This window comes from Acinonyx jubatus, chromosome B1, assembly GCF_027475565.1.
Source record: "Acinonyx jubatus isolate Ajub_Pintada_27869175 chromosome B1, VMU_Ajub_asm_v1.0, whole genome shotgun sequence".
NCBI lineage: Eukaryota > Metazoa > Chordata > Mammalia > Carnivora > Felidae > Acinonyx > Acinonyx jubatus.
In genome coordinates this window covers 68,965,137-68,984,759 of record NC_069382.1, presented here as the reverse complement: position 1 = coordinate 68,984,759, position 19,623 = coordinate 68,965,137, and the positions used below count along the sequence as shown (strand labels likewise).

Genomic DNA, 19,623 nt, shown 5'->3' with positions numbered 1-19,623 from the left:
TTGATAAGAGATGACAACTGGCTCTAGGGAGGTTACAGTTTCACCTGCAGTGAAATGGAAGATCCCATTACCAGTCCCCAAGTCCCAGCAGCTGTGATATTAGAACTGGTAAGACCATGAGAAGCAATTTTAAAAATCTATATAGTCTTTTGCACCTTTAGCTGTCTTAACTAATTGGTTATCAATTTTTTCTTTAATATTTTGGACTCTGATATCTACTTGAAAAGGTTTTCTGTATCAATTTGTAGTATTTTCTGATTTTTATAAACTTCTTAATATCAGTCACATCACACCTCTACTGGTTCTTATCAGCAGATTGTACGATAATTAACTCAGAACAGAATTGACTGGTAGGTAAGAGCTGGGATTTCAAAACAAAGCCATTACTTCTAAGTTTGTTTCACATAAATTAATATCATTTGTGAAATTAATAGTTTCACCATATCAATACAGAATAGAGTAGGCTGCTAGGTATTCCAAGTATAATGAAAACTTCTTTGTAATTGTAATGGATTTTTTTTTTTTGTATTGGGGCAATAATTATATAAGACTTTATGGGTCATAAAAGGAACCCAAACAAACAGTAAACAGCAAAAACATTTTTTATTAGATCTAAGGAAGTGCATTTTTTGTTTCTGTTAAATGCTTTCAAAGGATACCAATTTAGTCAAGCTTCATTGTTCAAAGTTAATTAAAATGGAAAAATATGGCAATTTGTCCTTTCTTTGATAGTTGACAGCAAACATATGTAGAAAAGATAGTTGTAACTTGTAGCTCTGTATTTTCCTTGTTTAATTGATCTGGTAATAGAGAAACTTCTTTTACCATCCCTCCACCCCCCTCCCCCCAGCATATTTAACTCAATGAGAACCTTCATTGGTTATTTCTTGGGTAATACTATTTTATAAATGTCAACATGATAGTTTTATGAATTCTTAGACTATCTCTCTGGCTGTATTCTCTTAATAGTATTCACATACTCCTTGCTTAGGTTAATATACATCATTAAAAAATATTTTTTGCTGTTCTTATTTTTTCCTATTATCTCATTGTCTGCACTCCCTTTGCGCTTGTCTAGATTTTGATTGCAGGTTGTTTTGGGGCAAGTAAAACGTCTGCTTAATTTTATTTGAAAGAGAGTTACATGGAGTGTTTAGAACAGTGTTTTCACGAATGTGGTAAAATTAAGTGGTAAGATACTTTTTTCATTTTTTATTTTTTATAACCAATATTTGTTGGGCATCTGACAATGTCTACTATTTTTAGTTACTTCTATTTGGAAACACCATGCTTTCGTTGTGAATTTGTCTCAAAAAGCGTCTTTTCCCCAATGACAATTACCCATTTCTGTTGTTGGTCATTTCTAAATACTTACCAGAGTTTTGTTTCCTTTTCTTTTATAGCCAGCAGTCGGCAGAGGACCTTGCCCGCGTACCCGCCAACTCCACTAGCAATATCTTGAATAGGCTATTGGTCAGTTATGATCCCAGGATAAGACCAAATTTTAAAGGTTTGTTTCTCCCCCCACCAAAAGTCTTCAACCTCTGCAGTTTAAAAATTATTTTACCTGTATAAAATCATTTAGTTGTGATATTCAGAACAATAAGATGTCAAATTGTCATGTTACTGTCCTGTGATGTACTTAGACTTAGAGCAACTTAATGACAAAGGTATTCAAAGATAAGCAGAACATTAATTCTAATAGTTTCATGTGGTTCCCAGTTAAAAAAACAAAAATAGGTATAGTGTGAATTAACAATCAACCTCTGTCATGGGTTTTCTAAGTAGTACTTCGTATTCTTAACCTTAGTGATTTAAACTTCAAGCTCTGGATGCAGTCTGGATTTCATTCACAGACACCAATGTTATAATTTGTAGAAAAGCTTATATACTCATTAGGGATGGACAGTAGTTCCTATATGTATTTAGATTATGTCAAAATTTTTGTTAGCATTAAACGTTGATTAAAAATTCCCTCTACTCTTTCACTGGAAAAAGATGGCCATATGGTTTTAAAAAACACGTTAACTTTGTGAATAAGAGTGACTATGCTTTCTACCACATAGATTGCTTCCACTCCAACAGAATATTACTATTTATCACACCTTTCAAGAACCAAACTATGCTTTCAATAAAAGTCACGGAAATATTGTTTAGTTGTGCAAATTTTCTTTCTTTCCTTCTTTTCTTTTTTCTTTCTTTTTTTTTTTTTTTTTTTTTTTTGTCCTTTTGATGAGTTAGGAAAAGCTATATGAAAAGCTCTCCTCTGAAAAACTGTAATCCTTATTGCCGGCTAAAGACAGGTATTAATGTAGATCAGATTAACATTATAAGGCTTGATATTTTTTTCTTCTTCCTTTACAGAAAAAAAAAAATGTCTGCAGCTGTTTCTAGTCAACTGAAGTTATACAACTATGTTGTAAAAACAGGGTTTTTTGTTCATTACCAGAACCTATTCAGTTACTTTCAACAACAGCCATGGTCTGGGTTGTCTCATGTCTACCATATATTGATTCACCACCTGTTTTTCATCAGTCAGTGGTTCTGTGGCTAAAAGGCTAAATTCACATTTTCCCTTTGTTAGCCCAACCAGCAGCCCACAACGAATAAAAAGAAAAAAGAAAAAAAGCAAGCAAGAAAGAAATTTGCAACATTATACCTTAATTCTCACTCCATGAACTTTCAAATTATTTTCCAACAGGTCAGGCAAAAATCTTTATAATGATTCTGTTATATGTCTGCTTAACTTCACATATTTATGAATTAAAAATAAAAATATAATAATTGTAAGTAAAATGTATTGAATACTGTTTTCTAATTCAAATAAGATTTGAAGTGATTATCAAAATGCAAAAAGTTAAAACATTTTGAAAATGGTGCTTTTTAAAGAATAATTTACATTTTGTTAAGGTATATGCATTAGCTCAATTTAAAATTTCTTTAAAGGTAAACAACTTGCTCCGAGTCTCTACAATTTAAGAGATAAGTATGTCTGAATAAATAACATGAGAAAATACAACTTAACTCATTTTTATTTTTATTATGATCCCTTATTTAGAAAAATATGTTAGTAGCAATTGTGAACATGGAATATTGAGACCATAGATTTAAATTTTTATATCCCATGTGGATTGGAAAAAATATAAAAATCAAGTGCATAAACCATTAAAATTTGAAAATTCTGACCAAGTTTTTTATAGTTACTAAATATATTCTTAATTTTTATTCACAGGCATTCCTGTTGATGTTGTAGTCAACATTTTTATCAACAGTTTTGGATCCATTCAAGAGACAACAATGGTAAGACTGCAGTTAATTTAATATTTTTAATTATCAAAATTTTAACTAGAGAATAGCGAAACTAATATTAAAACTGAAAAATAAGGGCACCTGAGTGGCTCAGTCCATTAAGCATCCGACTTCAGCTCAGGTCATGATCTCACCGTCTGAAAGTTTGAGCCCTGCGGCATCAGCACAGAGCCTGGCGCCTGTTTCGGATTCTGTGTCTCCCCCTCTCTCTCTACCCCTCCCCTGCTTGCACTCTGTCTGTCTCTCTCAAAAATAACATAAAAACATGAAAAAAAACTGAAAAATAAAGGGGCACCTGGGTGGCTCAGTTGGTTTAGCATCTGACTTCATTCAGCTCAGGTCATGATCTCACGGTTCCTGAGTCCGAGCCTGGTGTTGGGCTCTGTGCTGACAGCTCAGAGCCTGGAGCCTGTTTTGGATTCTGTGTCTCCTCTCTCTGCTCCTCCCCATCTTGCGCTCTCTCTCTCTCTCTCTCAAAAAATAAGTAAACATTAAAAAAATTTAAAAAAAAAACCTGAAAAATAAAGAATAACTCTAAGGCAAAATGCATGCTTCCTTCTAGTATAAAATATCCAAGTTCCAAGGTTTGTTTCATCAATGATTTCAGTGCCTATATAATTTTGCAGTTCAAATGTAGCCTTAATGTTAGTTAAAACTTACGGACTTGAAAGAATTAATATACTCACTCTGAGCAAATAATTCGTTACCACCTGGGAAAAGCACTTCTGCAATGTATTCTGGAACAACATTTATTTCCTAGTATGCTTATCTGTGTGAGCATTAAAAATAAGTGTTCACAGTTTATTTTTCTTCTGGTTTCTTGAGGAGAATCTTCATTTCCTCTGTTGTGCTAATATTGTGATGTTGGGATCAGAGAATTGTAGAAAGCAAAGAAGAAAATCAATCTTTCTAAGATATGGCAGCAGAGCTCCCTAAAAAACTGATGTAGCGAGGGGAAAGGTCAAGGAAAAGCAAAGGAAGAGCAGAAAGTAGTGACAGGCAGGCTCCTGTCTTGAAAGGCACGGAAAAGAGTTTGGAGGAGTGGCTGTTATCCGTGATGAGTTGTATTGCAGCTTCCATGAAGTACTTTTTTATTAGTAGGTTACTAATTATCAGATTACATTAGCAGATTTCCTGAATGATGTGTGATGTAATTCCTCTTCAGCTTCTTAAAAGACATTCAATAAAGTCTACTTGCTTTCTGATGTTTTAGAATATTGGATTTTGCCCTTTTTGAAAAAACACATGCCGAAATGCTGCTTCAAGTGGGAGAGAGAAGGCTCGAGTTTTTTTGTATTTTTTGGAAATACTTATATTTTTATTAATACTTACATTTTTATCAATATAGTATATATTCCAGATTGAAAGCCTAGTAATAGATAAGGCACAGTATAATTTTTCAGGGAATATCTCACACTAGAGAAAGAGTGATTTAAAATATGTATTCCATTATTCCTCAGGGTAGCACAATGTGTTATAAAAGCAACTGTGTATTGCATTTAATTTATGACAACTGTTTTTATATCTAATTGCAATGAGAATGTTATTTATTTTTTGTAGAAGCATGTATTTAGCCCCTGAATAACTGATTATTTTCTTAGCTGATAGATGTTTTTGGAGAATTATTCAAAAGGATATCTTGGAATCAAATTCATTTACTTCCAGTGACCTTTTAGTTCACCTAAATGACAGAAACATACAGTATAGATCACTAGAAGATAGCTGTGGAATAAGATACAGACTACTGTTCAGCACTCAGAAGACAAGTGTAGTTAACTTTAACTGAAAATGTGGTTAGTCTGTCTAAGCACTTCACTCTGCAAGAGTAGGAGATGTTATTTTCCCAAGGTGAAACTTTAAGAGGATCTACGTAGTGTCTGTGCTCTCCTCTGTACCCTCTTGTCTTTTGTGGCATCGTTGCCCTAATCCTAAATCATCCCTGAAAGATATTCTGGCCTGTTGGAGACATTCCTACTGTATCTTGCATTCTGGGACAGCTAATGCAAGGAAATTTGTTCTCATTTGTATAAAGGCTACCATGTGTCCCAACCCAGGAGGTATCATTAATATATCTATGCTTTAGTAATTATCGAATGCCCTCCAAATGTCAGACACCTAAACTTCTCCAGGTCCCATCAGTAGTTGCTTGATTGTATCGGGTTGAAAACACCTGGGGAAAAGGGATGCTAGAAAAGGGAGAGGAACTTTCTTACAGAATATTTGAGGATTATAATAAAATATTGCATATTTATAATGTATCCTCTTGTTGTCCTCCTGCTGGGATTCATCATGGTAGCTAGCCCAGAGTACTTCCTGCTGGAACCGGATTCATCCAATTTTCATCAGGGAGTCTTTGTCCCTCCTATTTATCCCTGATTTCCGTCTCTTATCTTCTAATCAGAGCCCTTTATGGCTATTCTGACTCACTTGGTGCTTTCTTTTCAAACCACATCTTTCATCTCTATCATCTGATAGCTTCTTTACTGTAACTAAATTATTTTTGTGTGTTCTTTTATTCCCTAATGGACTGTAAACTTCTTAAAGGCAGGAATAATGTATCCCACTTCATTTTCTCCAAGATACAGGAGACAAAAGGTGCTCCATAAATAGTAAACCTATAAATAATTTCTTATATTAGCTAATACTGATTGAATAAATGAACAAATATTCTGCTCTTTGCCTAGCACAGAGTCAAAGTAGTGTTAAAACAATTGGCAGGGCAAATGTAATTAATAGACTTATGTCAAGCACTTATTTGATTAAGTAACAGACTGAAATAGGTTTTTATTGTAGAGCATTGATTTTGGAAATTTTAGAGACCTTTATCCAGAGGAGCCAAATTATATATATTTGCTGGATGAAAATCAATCTGCCTTTCACTTAGTGTTGTGTAAACACAGGCTAAAGTTTTGCTCATTGAATAGACTTAAATATTCTGCTTTATTATTATTATTATGTTTTGCTTTCAGCAATGTTTATTTTATACATCCCCATAAAACAGTTTCCTAAACATGTCTTTTGAGACTGTCATATTTTATAGATTTGGTCAGTCTTTTCAAAAATAGTGCCCTCATACTTTGTTCCTTCCAAGTAGGGAAACTCACAAGGTATTATAGGTACATAGATAACTTTAAGTTGTCATCTAAGGAAAAACAAGGTCTAAAACAAAATTTGTTCTTTGTTACTAGATGCAAACACTGGTCAGGAATAATAGTGATGGACTCAGGAGAATAACTTAAAGGGTATATTGGATGAGAGGATATTTCTTTTTTTTTCCTTCCAATCTTCCAGGGTGGGCTTACTTTATTATTATTATTGTTTTAGCTATTAATGTATAATTGACAAAAATTGTAAGAGATTTGAAGTGTATGTGATGATTTGATATATGTCTCCATTGTGAAAAGAGTCCCCTCATCAAATTAATCAATACATCCATCACCTCATATACTTATCTTATTTTTTAAAGTTTTGGTGAGAACATTTAAGTTCTACTTTCTTAGCAAATTTCAGTTACACAAACAGTGTTTTCAACTATAGTCACCATCTTATACATTAGATCCTGACCTTATTCACCTTATTCACTTTATAACTAAAAGTTTGTACTCTTCTACCAACCACACCCCAAGCCCCTGACAACCACTTTTCTACTCTGTTTGTATGCCCTCCAGGCTCATCCATGTTGTTACAAATAACATAATTTCCTTTCTTGAAGGATGAATTGTATTCCATTACACACACACACCCCACATTTTTTTGGTCCATTCATCCACTGATGGACACTTAGGTTGTTTCCATACTTTGGCTGTTGTCAACAATGTTGCAGTGAACATGGGAATACAGATATGTCTGCAAATTTTATTTCCTTTAGATATATACCCAGAAGTGGGATTACTGGATTTTATGGTTGTTCTATTTTTAATTTCTTGAGGAACCTCCATACTGTTTTCCATAGTGGTGTATATACCAGTTTATGTTCCCATCAGCAGCGTACAATGGTCCCCTTTATTCCACATCCTTGTTGGTATTTGTTACCTCTCTCCCCACCTTTTCGTTTAAAATAATAACTAGAGAATATATTTCTTAGCAACAAAGCAAACAAAAAAGTGCCCTAAAACAAGAGGTTGGGAAAAAAGAGTATTAGATTTGTCTAAATACAGGATGTATGTTTATGGAAACAGTATGGTGCACAGTGTGCAAGCCGTGATAGCAGACAGGCTTGTGCTTGAATACCTGAATGTACTTGTGTTGAATACACTTGTGTTGTGTACCTGATGCGCTATACCCTAAAAAGAGTGAATAAGTTACAAAAATAAAGCAACAGTATTTTGCCTGGCATATTAGCTCTCAGTGACGGTGACTCGGGTTGTCAAGCATTTTCAAATTATGTACTGTTTCACAACAGAATCGCATCTTAAAGGAAATGCTAAAGAAAATGAACTCTTTATAAGTTTGTTAGTAGCCCCATTGTAAAGTTGTGGTTTTGTTTATTAATAGCTGCCTAAAAATTTCCCCTACAAAGATATGCTGAAATAAAGGAGCTCCTAAAATTTAGGAAGCTTCAATATTGCCCAAAGCTTTTCTCTATAGTTCAAACCTTTCTACCTCAACTGGCAGTTTCTTGTTCCAGAAGGCATAATGCAGAACACAAAGCTCAGGGGTGCGTGTAACATCAGTAGCTACAAGTCAGGTGGCAGACAGATGTAGGGCAGCTTCTGAAAGAAGGCAACCCAGTCCTTTCTTCCAACAGATAAAGTTGATTATCGAAGAAGCAATCAGGGTTCCAGGCATTCACATTGTTGTTGGGAAATTTTAACCAATTCCATTTGGCAACCATTTCTTTGTGCTTGTTTGTTTAACTCAGATGCTAACTATTGCTGGCTAAACTAAAAGTAATCTCACATTGATTCACAAGCCATAATTGTGTAGTGAAGGAGAAATTACAGTCATATTAATATTCCTTAAGATCTTTCCATGTTATATGCCCCTACAGCTTGTTTTACGATCCCATTTTATAGCTCAAAATTCTTATTTCTCATTTCGATGTGTTTATTTGCATCCTACTACCTTACTTTTTTTTGTAAAATATAATAATTAATACTACAAGTGGTATTTCCTGACATTAATAGTAACATCACCAAAATTGTCAAATAAATGTAATCATACTAATTTGAAGTTCTAATTTTATCAGTGTAGATGCCACTGCTTGGGGCAACTGGAAAAGGAGCATTCAGAACAGTGAGAAGAATGGTTTTTAGAAGCCAGGTGACATCTGTTCTATGGTTATGTTTATAATATTTATTGATTTTTTTTATTCAGTTCTTACCTTTGGCTTAAATCACTGGGATTTTCATAATTGAAAATGTGAACTGTTACACTTGTGGGGGAAAAGTTGGGTATTATGGTTTATTGTAATAATCTATACACAGACACTTCACCTCATCCGAGATACGTAAGCGCTCTTTCATGGAAATCAAAGCCTGTTTATACAATCCATATTCTTTCTTTGGTTTAGTCATGCTTCATAATTATATTGAATTATTATTGCACTATAACTCATGATCCTGTCAGACTTTCTGTGCCTTTCTGCTGTATAACTTTTTATTTGTCTTAATAATAGACTTCAGCTCTTTTTGAGCCTATCAGGAAAAAAAAAAGTCACATTTGGGATCTGCTAAAAGAGCTTAATTCTGGTTTATGGCAATGATTTATCTTTGTTGTTTTAAAAACAATTTTGTGTATTTCCCTTCTATATAGAGATTTACATTTTTTCCTTGAAACTAGTCTTAGTTTACTATTCCTTTTATTTTGTTGCTTTGATTATTAACTTTCCAACATTAATTCATTATAGAATAAAATTAGACATATGTGTTCCCATTTTTTTTTCTATTTTACATCTTAGATACACCTTATATAAAACCTTCAAAAGGTTTTATATATATATTTTTCCTCATATGATCTACCTTTAGGTTTGTACCCTGTGGTAGGAATAATATTCCTCCAAGATGTCCATGTCCTAATCTCAGAGTCTGTGGATATGCTGTTTCACATGGCAAAAGAGACTTTGTGTGTGTGATTAAAGTAAGGATCTTGAGCTGGGGAGATTATTCTGGTTGTCCAAGCAAGGCCTCTATAATCACCAGGGTCCTTAAAAACAGGAGGCAGGAGGATCAGAGTCAGTAGTAGATGCAATGAAACCTATATGAACTTGGAGTAATACAAGGAAGTGATGTATCATCAGTCAAGGAACATAGGTGCCCTCTAGAACTTGAAAAAAGCAAGGAAATGGAATCTGTCCTCAGAACCTCAGAAGGAATCAGCCCTGCAGACACTGTAACTTGGGTCGTGTGAAACTAATTTTGATGTTCTGAACTCCAGAAGTGTGAGATGATAATTGTGATCTGTTAGGCCACTAAAGATTTGGTAATTTTCTTACAGCAGCAATGGGAAACTAAGACACATGCTGATGAATACTTTAATACAGTTTTTCCTCCCAAATTCTGTTGGAGGATCATCCCAATTACGCTAGGTTCTTTTGGTATATGCAGCCCAGCAGACTGCTACTCTCATGGAGTTTTGAGTTCAGAGAGGCACCACAGTACCACCTAGCAGGCACTCCTAATATCCATGGAATATTGGAATAGGACTAGAAAATTTTAAATATTCATAAGGTGTTATTGAACGCCATTTAACTAAAACTTTTTAATAAAATTACATATTGAGAAATATTGCTAAAATATGACCTAAAAAATTTTAGTGGCATTTTGTTAACTTGTAATTCCTACACGAAACATCTAACCTCACTAATGACTAAATTTAACCCTTTTCAAACAGCCTTATAACAGCTTTGTTGACAGAACTTTAGTTATTATGATGCCAGATGCTATGAGAATTGATCTCCTTTATTTCTTGAATGCTCAATTTGTATTGTAATGTAAAGACTACCCAAGAGTTAAGTTAAAGATTGCATATGTGAAGGCTAGGTAAAAATCAGGACTAACCAGAATAGCTATCCTAACAATAATACAAAGTATAAAAACTTTTTAAGTGTTAAAATATCAATAATGCAATTCAACCAGTTTTAATGTCTTATTGTGAAGTGTTTTATTGCCTTGAAGAAATAGTTGAATTTGGGTGTTAATTGGGACTGAAAATTTTGGAGAACATCCATTTTCTAGATAATGAATAATCGTATGCTCTTTGGAATGAACAATGAGTAGTATTTGTCACCAAGTTCTTTAAAAACAATTAAGTAATTTTCCACTGATAAAAGAAGTCTGTTTCTGATGGGAATTTTTCATTGCAAAACAAACGATAAAGCTATAATTATTGTGATTGAATAATTGAAAATGAAAATAAGTAGGTTTCAAAGATAGTTATCTTAATATAGAGCATTGGAAATGCCAATAACTAGCAATTATTTAGAAATGCCCATAAAATATTCACCAAAGCAACTAATGAGCTTTTATCTTTTAATGAATGTTAAACTCAAATTATTAATTTAAACTGTAAAATTTTAAAACATTCTTAAAAGATACATAAATTTGCTGCAACTTGGATTGAATCATAATAATATGTGGCTACATAGCTAACAGAAAAACATCGTTGAAGTACTTTCATAATGAGATAGTAAGATACAATGACCAAGACTGATACAACAAGAAAAGCAATTTCCAGTTTTTCAGTGATGCTTACTGTAATACAACTCTAGAGTACTCTAAAAAATAAAATTAAGAAAAGGATAACTGTAGAGGCTTGAGGATTATGTGGTATGTTGAGCTTACAACAGAACAGTTGAAAGCAAGAAGAATAATACAGGAGATGCTCAGAAGTATATTTTAGTACTGTGTCAGGATTTGTGACCTTGAAGTAAATTATTGTTAAGAATAACTGTTGGTTGATCAGCACAGTACAGAACAAATTGAATGAGTGACACTATATGCAGAATTTTTTTGAGGCAAAAATTTTATTAATAGGTATTACCGATATTATAAAAGGATAACAGCAGCATAAAAGATATATCCTAATAAGGCAATGTGCTTGTTCAGCCCTTAGTATAGCCAAGTGCAGAATATATTACCTCACTTAATCCTTATAAAAATGCTATCTTTGTGGGTATATTATTATTATCCACATCTTATAGACAGGAAACTTTGTCTTCTGTTCAGTTCTTAATCCTCCATAATCTTGCTTTTACTATGTCACTCTATTAAAATGCTTCTGCTAAAATTTTCAGGGGCTTCCTCATTTGCTGAAAGTGTGATTATACTTGAACTTCTGTGACGTCTGCTGCTGTTGACCTTCTCAAAGTTTGTGCCTGTTTGGGTTGGTGATGAAATCACATTCTCAGGGTTTCCTTTTCTCCTCAGTCTTCTAGCCTGTCCCTTAAATGCTTGCCTTTCCCAGAGCTTTGTTAGTTTGTTTGTTTGTTTGTTTGTTTTTTGCCTTGCATTCCTACTATGATTAATACTTTCAGACAAACTCTTCATTAGTCTTCTTTTTGTTGTTGTTCTGTTTTCAAGATTTATTTCTGCCATAATGTGTACCAGAATTTCAGTCCTTTTTATGGCTGAATAATATTCCTCAGTGTGTATGTGTATGCAGGCATACCTTGTTTTATTGTCCTTTTCAGATTTTGTCTTTTTTACAAATGGAAGATTTGTGGCAACCTGCAGTGAGCAAGTCTATCGGTGCCGTTTTTCCAACAGCATTTGCTTACTTTCTGCCTCTTTGTCACATTTGGTAATTCTCACAGTATTTCAGACTTTGTTACTATTATTTGTTATGATGGTCTGTGATCTTTGATATTAGTCTTATAATTGTTTTGGGGCATCAGAAACCATGCTCATAAAAGATGACAAACTTAATTGGTAAATGTGTGTGTTCTGACTAGTCCACAAACCAGCCATTTTCTGTTTCTCTCCTTGTCTGTCCTTGGGCCTCCTATTCCCTAAGATACACAATGTTGAAATTAGGCCAATTAATAACCCTACGATGGCTTCTAAGTGTTCAAGTGAAGGAAGAGTCGCATGTCTTTCACTTTAAATCAAAAGCTAGAAATGATTAAGCTTAGTGAGGAAGGCATATCAAAAGCCAAGATAGGCCAAAAGCTGGGCCTCTTGCACCAAACAGCCACATTGTGGTTGCAAAGGAAAAGTTCTTGAAGGAAATTAGAACTGCTGCTCCAGTGAACACATGAATGATAAGAGAGCAAAACAGCCTTATTGCTGATATGAAGAAGGTTTTTGTGGTCCAGATAGATCACACCAGGCACAACATTGCCTTAAGCCAAAGCCTAATCCAGAGCAAGGCTCTAACTCTCTTCAACTCTGTGAAAGCTGAGAGAGGTGAGGAGGCTGCAGAAGAAAAGTGTGAAGCTAGTAGAGGTTGGTTCATGAGGTTTAAGGAAAGAGGCCATCTCTATGACATCAAAGTGCAAGATGAAGCAGCAAGTGCTGATGGAGAAGCTGCAGCAAGTTCTCCGGAAGATCCAGCTGAGATAATTCATGAAGGTGGCTGCACTAAACAGCAGATTTTCAATGTACACAAAACAGCCTTTTTTTGGAAAAAGATACTATCTAGGACTTTAGCAGCTAGAGAGGAGAAGTCCATGTCTGGCTTCAAAACTTCAAAGAACAGGCTGACTCACTTGTTAGGGCCCAATGCAGCTGGTGATTTTAAGTTGAAACCAATGTTTATTTACCATTCTGAAAACCTCAAGGCCCTTAAGCTTTATACTAACTCCACTCTGCCTGTGCTCTTATCAGTAGCACAAGAAAGCCTGTATGACAGCACCTCTGTTTACAACCTGGTTTACTGAATATTTTAAGCCCACTGTTGAGACCAGCTGCTCTAAAAAAAGGTTCCTTTCAGAATATGACTGCTCATTCTCAGTGCACCTGGTCATCCAACAGTTCTGATAGAGATGGACAAAGAGATTAACGTTGTCTTCATACCCGTTAACATAACATTCATTCTGCAGCCCATAGATTAAGAAGTAATTTTGAACTTTGGGGTGCCTGGCTCAGTCATTTAGTGTCCAACTTCGACTCGGGTCATGGTCTCATGGTTTGTGAGTTCAAGCCCTGTGTCAGGCTCTGTGCTGACAGCTCAGAGCCTAGAGCCTGCTTCGGATTCTTTGTCTCCCCCTCTCTCTGCTCCTCCCCCACTTGTGCTCTGTCTCTCTCTCTCTCTCTCAAAAATAAATAAACAATTTAAAAAAAGAAGTAATTTTGAACTTCAAGTCTTATTATTTAAGAAAAACTTTCCTCAAGGCTATAGTTGTCATAGATAGTGATTCCTCCATTGGATCTGGGCAAAGTAAATTGAAACCCTTCTGGAAAAGATAGTGTTTTAGATGCTATTAAGATCATTTGTGATTCATGGGAAAAGGTCAAAATATCAACGTTAATAGGACTTTGGAGAAAGAGATTCCAACCCTCATTAATGACTTTGAGGAGCTTAAAACTGCAGTGGAGGAAGTAACTGTAGATGTGATGGAAATAGGGAGAGAACTAGAATTAGAGGTGGAGCCTGAGGATGTGACTGAATTGCTGCGACCCCATGATGAAACTTTAATGGATGAGGAGTTGTTTCCTTTTGGATGAGCAAATAAAATGATTTCTTGAGATGGAGTCTCCTCCGTGAAGATGCTGTGCAGATCGTTGAAATGACAACAAAGGTTTCAGAATAGTACATAAGCTCAGTTGTAAAGCAGCAGCATGATTTGAGAGGATTGACTCCAGTTTTGAAAGAAGTTCTTCTGTGGGTCAAATGCTATAGACAGCATCTCGAGCTACAGAGAAGTCATTCACAAAAGGAAGAGTCACTGGATGTGGCAAACTTCATTGTCGTCTCATTTTAAGAAATTGCCACAGCCACCCCAGCCTTCGCCAGCCACCACCCTGGTCAGTCGGCAGCCATCAACACCGAGGCAAGACTCCCTCCACCGGAAAAAAAAAAAAAAAAGATTATGACTCGCTGAAAGCTCAGATGATAGTATTTTTTAGCAATAACATATTTTTTAATTAAGGTGTGTACATTGTTTTTTTCAGACATACTGCTGTCACACACTGAATACACTACGGTATAGTGTAAATATACTTTTTATATGCACTAGAAAACCAAACAATTCATTTGACCTGCTTTACTGCAGTATTTACTTCATTGCTGTGGTCTGGAACTGAACCCGCGATATCTTCAAGGTATGCCTGCATACCACACTTTGGTTATCCATTCATCTCTTGGCGGACACTTGGGTTGTTTCCACCTTTTGACTATTGTGAATAATGCCGCGGTGAATCTGAGCATGCAAGTATCTGTTGGAATCCCTCCTTATGGTTCTTTTGGGCTTATACCTAGGAGTGGAATTGCTGGGGCATATGGTATTCCTATGTTTAACTTTGTGAGGACAGACTATCATTGTTGAAAAGTTAAATATGTACGTAGAGTGAGGACATGTTAGTGATTTATTGAAACTCATTAGTGAGGGATCCAGTGGGATAGTAAAGCTGCTTCAGTGGAGACTTCAGGAGCTGGTAGTGAAGGAATGAATGCTGAAATTAGACTGCTAAATTAGATACAGACTTGTTAATGTCTCACAGGGCAATAAAAACATATTATTGGTGGATATCTTTTCTACCTGACATAAAGCATTTGCATCTACACCAGGCAAAAATCATTTGCAATTTACGAACCAGCTATAGGTTATATGATTTTATGGCATCTGGGCCCGTAACCAGTAGAAAATGGCAAGTCAGACAAAGTTACATTTTCCTGGAGAATCCTATGACCGTTTAAGTGGGCTTGTTAGACAATGTTTCAGCATGATATTAAAAAGGCAAACAACAGCATTTTTTCTCTATTTCCAGATTTTATTTTACTTTACCTCCTTTTCCCTTTTATTTTGTTTATACTATGTGTTGCATTCAATTTTTTTTGTAGCTTCATCTTCGTACATACCTTTCTTAGGATGAATTATTTTGTTGGAATTTGTTTACTTTTCTTTAAATTTTGATATATATTGCCAAATAACCATCCAAGAAAGTTTTTAAGTTTATTTTGCTATCTGTAGTGTAGGAATGTGCCAGGTCTCCATGCCTTGTGAATGATAAATATGATTACTCATCATCCTCATTTCCAATTTCATGAACAAAGGGAAAAAATTGAATCTTGTTTTTTATTGTGTTCCTTTTCTAGTGAGGCGGAACATATCTTCATGTTCATTGGCTCTTCTTAGCAGACTTCGCTATTGGGTTTTCCATGAGAAATGTTACTTTCTTGAAAGAAACTCGTAGTATCAGTGTTTTGAGAGAATGATCAGATTGTTTTATATAAATTATGTTCATATTTTTAATGGTAAATTCATTCTATCGTATGAAAATAACATATTTTACTAATCTGTTCCTCCATGATAGATTTTATATTGTTTCTGGGTTTTTTTGTTGGTTTGTTTGGCTATTACATAGATGTGTGCAATAAACATCCTTGAAATATATTTATGTGCCAAGTGCATTCACTTTTATGTATGTATGTATGTATGTATGTATGTATTTTTTAATGTTTCTTTTTGAGACAGATCAAGAGGGAGAGACAGTGTGAACGGAGGAGGGGCAGAGAGAGAGGGAGACACAGAACCCGTGACCTGAGCCAAAGTCGGACTCTAAACGACTGAGCCACCTAGGTGCCCCAAGTGCATTCACTTTTAAAAGTAGAGTTTATTTTTATTTTTCAAATTTATTTTGAGAGAGAGAGAGAGAGAGAGAGAGAGAGAGAGAGCGCACAAGTGGGGGAGGGCAGAGAGGGAGAGAAAGAATCCCAAGCAGGCTCTGCACCATCAGCACAGAGCCTGACGTAGGGCTTGAGCTCACGAACCGCAAGGTCATTACCTGAGCTAAGATCAAGAGTCAGACGCCTAACCTAGTGCACCACCCAGGCACCCCAAAAGTAGATTCTTTCAGAGCAGTTTTAGCTTCACAGCAAAATTGAGCAGAATGTGTAGGGAACTCTCATACACCCCCTGCCTCTCCCTGCCTACAGCCTCCCCTACTATGGACATCTGCACCAAAGAGATACATTTGTTGCAATCAGTGAACCTATACTGACACATCATCACCTAAAGTCTGTAGATTACATTAGGGTTTGCTCTTGGTGTTGTTCATTTCATGGGTTTTGACAAAGGTGTGAACACATGATCTACTATTATAATTTGATACAATAGAATCTCCCTACCCTAAAAATCCTTTGTACTCTACCTGTTCATCTCTCCCTGGCAACCACTGATTTTTTTTTCTTTTCTTTTTTTTTTACTGTATCCATAGTATTGTCTTTTCCAGAATGTCACATAGTTGGAATCATGCAGCATATAGCCTTTCCAGATTTGGGTCTTTCACTTAATAGTATATATTTAACATTCCTGTATGTCTTTTCGTGGCTTGACAGTGCATTTCTTTATCCTGGTGAGTAATATCTGTTGTGTGGATGTACCACAGTTTGTCCATTCATTTACTGAGGGACGAGTTTTGACAATCATGAATAAAACTACGGTAAACATGGATGTGCAGGTTTTTGTGTGAGTGTAAGTTCTCAGCTCCTTTGGGTAAAAATACCAAGCAGTGCAGTGTGGTAAGAGTATGTGTCATTTTGTAAGAAACTTCCAACTGTCTTCCAAAGTGGATGCACCGTTTTCATTCCCACCATCAATGAATGAGAGATCCTGTTGTTCCACATCCTCATTTGCATTTGGTGTTGTCAGTGTGCTGGATTTTGGCCCTTTCTAATAGGTGGTGTAGTGGTATCTCATTGTTTTAATTTACATTTCCCTAATGACATGTAAAGTGGAACATCTCTTCATATGCTTATTTGCCATCAGTATATCTTCTTTGGTGAGGTGTCTATTAAGATATTTGGCCCATTTTTAATGGGGTTGTTTGCTTTCTTATTGTTGCATTTCAAGAGTTCTTTGTAGGGGCACCTGGGTGGCTCAGTCATTTGAGCATCCAGCTTTGGCTCAAGTCATGATCTCATGGTTCATGGGTTCGAGCCCCGCATCTGGCTCTGTGCTGACAGCTCTGTGTGTCTCACTCTCTCTCTGGCCCTCCTCCACTCATGTTCTGTTTCTCTGTCAAAAATAAATAAACATTAAAAAAATTAAAAAGAGTTCTTCGTATATTTCTTGCTCTTGATTTTTAACTAATGTCTTTCCACTGATTACTACAAAACCTCTGTCTCTCGTTCTGGCCTCTTTTTAGTGACGATATTGATTATGTTTGTCAATTTATGTATCTTGATATTTAGTGATTCTTTTCAATCAATTTTTTTTTGAATTCTTCATTTATTTTTGAGAGACAGATCAGGAGCATGGGAGGAGCAGACACAGGAGAGAGGGAGACACAGAATCTGAAGCAAGCTCCAGGTTCTGAGCTGTCAACACAGAGCCTGATACGGGGCTTGAACCCACGAACTGTGAGATCATGACCTGAGTCAAAGTCGGATGCTTAACCAACTGGCCACCAGGCACCCCTTAATGATTCTTTTGTGTTACTGATAAAACACTTACCTGACCTTCTCTGATCGCAGCACCTGGCAGAATTCTGCCCACTCTCAGGGACCCTCCTCAGATTCACATTCTACAGCCTTTCCTGACTGGTGTCTGAAGTGATCATTTATTCTGTCAACAAGTACTGTCACCCTTAGAATCCTTACCAATTATTTCCTTACTTGTATCCTCATCACCTCCTGAGAGTATGGCCCTCATGTTTTTATCCTTCTCAGACTGGTAGCTCAGAACTTCAAACATAGAAAGTCCTTAATGAATTACTGTTTAGTGAGTGAACAAATGAAGGAAGAAATGAATGTTTAACCTAGCATAGTAAAACTGATTGTTAACCGAGCGTCTTTTGTAATCATTGAATTTAGTCTGGAACATAATAGCAAGTAGGTATTTTATTTTGTTAGTCTATAAAACAAACTTGCCATTGCTCATTGATGTACCTAAAGTCTGTGAAATCTTAATATTAGATTAATCAGATATTAATAATTAATATTAATCAGAAATTTGCTTTGTTTTCTAATATTGTATTATGTTGATCTGTGTATAATCAGCAACTAATATAGTACTTTACATCTGGTACATGAACAATGATTTTTCAAAGCTTTTGAAGAATTAATAGAATTAAAGTTAGTTTTGATGTTTGGTAACCAATTAAAACTTACAGGTGGCATCTTTACAACAATAGAAAAGAAATGCTTTCAATAGTAATTGTTAGCCTTTTCACAGGGGTGATATAGCTATCTTGATAATAATGTTAATAATACATATAATAAATTAGCTAACTTTGAGTATTTCTTTGTTCCAGGTTTCATGCTTTAGGTACAGCATTTCATTTGATTCCTGTGAATAATTTAGGATTAATTTTATTGACGAGGAATTTGAGGCTCAGAGAGATTAAGTGAATTGCTTTAGGGCATATAAAGTATATATAATTCAGACCCATATTTGTCTGACTGTCCTGTCTTTAGGTCCCTGCCTTGATGTCAGTTCGCTTGGCTACTTTTATCTAATCCTGAGTCTAGATTAGACCCTGTTGCAAACTATTTCCATTTTTATAGCCTTTTGCAAATTGTTTTATGTTTGACTGATTGTCAGTGTAACTTACAATTATCTTTGAAGTCTGGGAGTACTCACAGATGTATCCTTAGTACCCAGAGTTTGGAAAAGAATATATGGTTAATAAATGATTTTTGAATTGAATGAATGAGCGAACCCATCACCTAGGGATTTAGGAGGAATTTAAGTAAACATTTTCTGAGAGTATAGAACGTATTCTGTAGCTAGATTCTCAAGGGTGTTTAATGAAAAGAGAACTAACTTATTTATATAGCAGTCACTGTGTTAATCTTTTAATTGAGTATTTTATTGAATTATCACGTTAGGGTATTAATATTCATGCTTTTTATATGAAGAAACTGAGCTCAGAGAGGTTAAGAAACTTGCTCAAGGTCAAAGCTAAAGATTCAGAGCTGAAATTTGAGTCAAGTACTTTATCTTTTCTAGCCCATGTTGACTCCATTATACTAGGCTTTGTAATTTGGCTAATATAACTTCAAAAACACTATTTATGATGATATATAGAATAAAAAGGTGGTGACATTAAAACATTCTTGTATCATTTGTAATTTTGTAATTTTTTCCACAGATAGGTTTTATTTTGTCAAAACCCTCTGGTACTGTATAGGGCTATGCAAGGCTTTAATCAGCTTTCAGCTGGTTAAAATGCTTTGAACTTAATCATGGATATAAAGGTATAAGTGATATAA

The 19,623-nt window shown here is 35.3% G+C and overlaps 1 protein-coding gene and 1 long non-coding RNA gene across 3 annotated transcripts in view; one reads left to right on the top strand and one right to left on the bottom strand.

Moving 5' to 3' along the window:
- The window catches only part of GLRB (glycine receptor beta), a 95,890-nt gene that overhangs the window by 35,018 nt on the left and 41,249 nt on the right, over positions 1-19,623 (top strand). Inside the window, exons 3-4 of one of the 2 annotated variants that reach the window (XM_027067936.2) lie at positions 1,404-1,510; positions 3,233-3,300. In XM_027067936.2, coding sequence (XP_026923737.1) covers positions 1,404-1,510; positions 3,233-3,300 — 175 coding nt within the window. Of the gene's footprint in view, positions 1-1,403; positions 1,511-2,584; positions 2,702-3,232; positions 3,301-19,623 lie in introns of those variants that run through there. The other variant, XM_027067957.2, reaches the window with a different exon arrangement.
- The window catches only part of LOC128314435 (uncharacterized), a 28,670-nt gene continuing 25,672 nt past the window's right edge, over positions 16,626-19,623 (bottom strand). The window contains exon 3 of the long non-coding RNA XR_008296064.1: positions 16,626-17,425. This is a non-coding gene — a long non-coding RNA (uncharacterized LOC128314435). The remainder of the gene's footprint in view (positions 17,426-19,623) is intronic.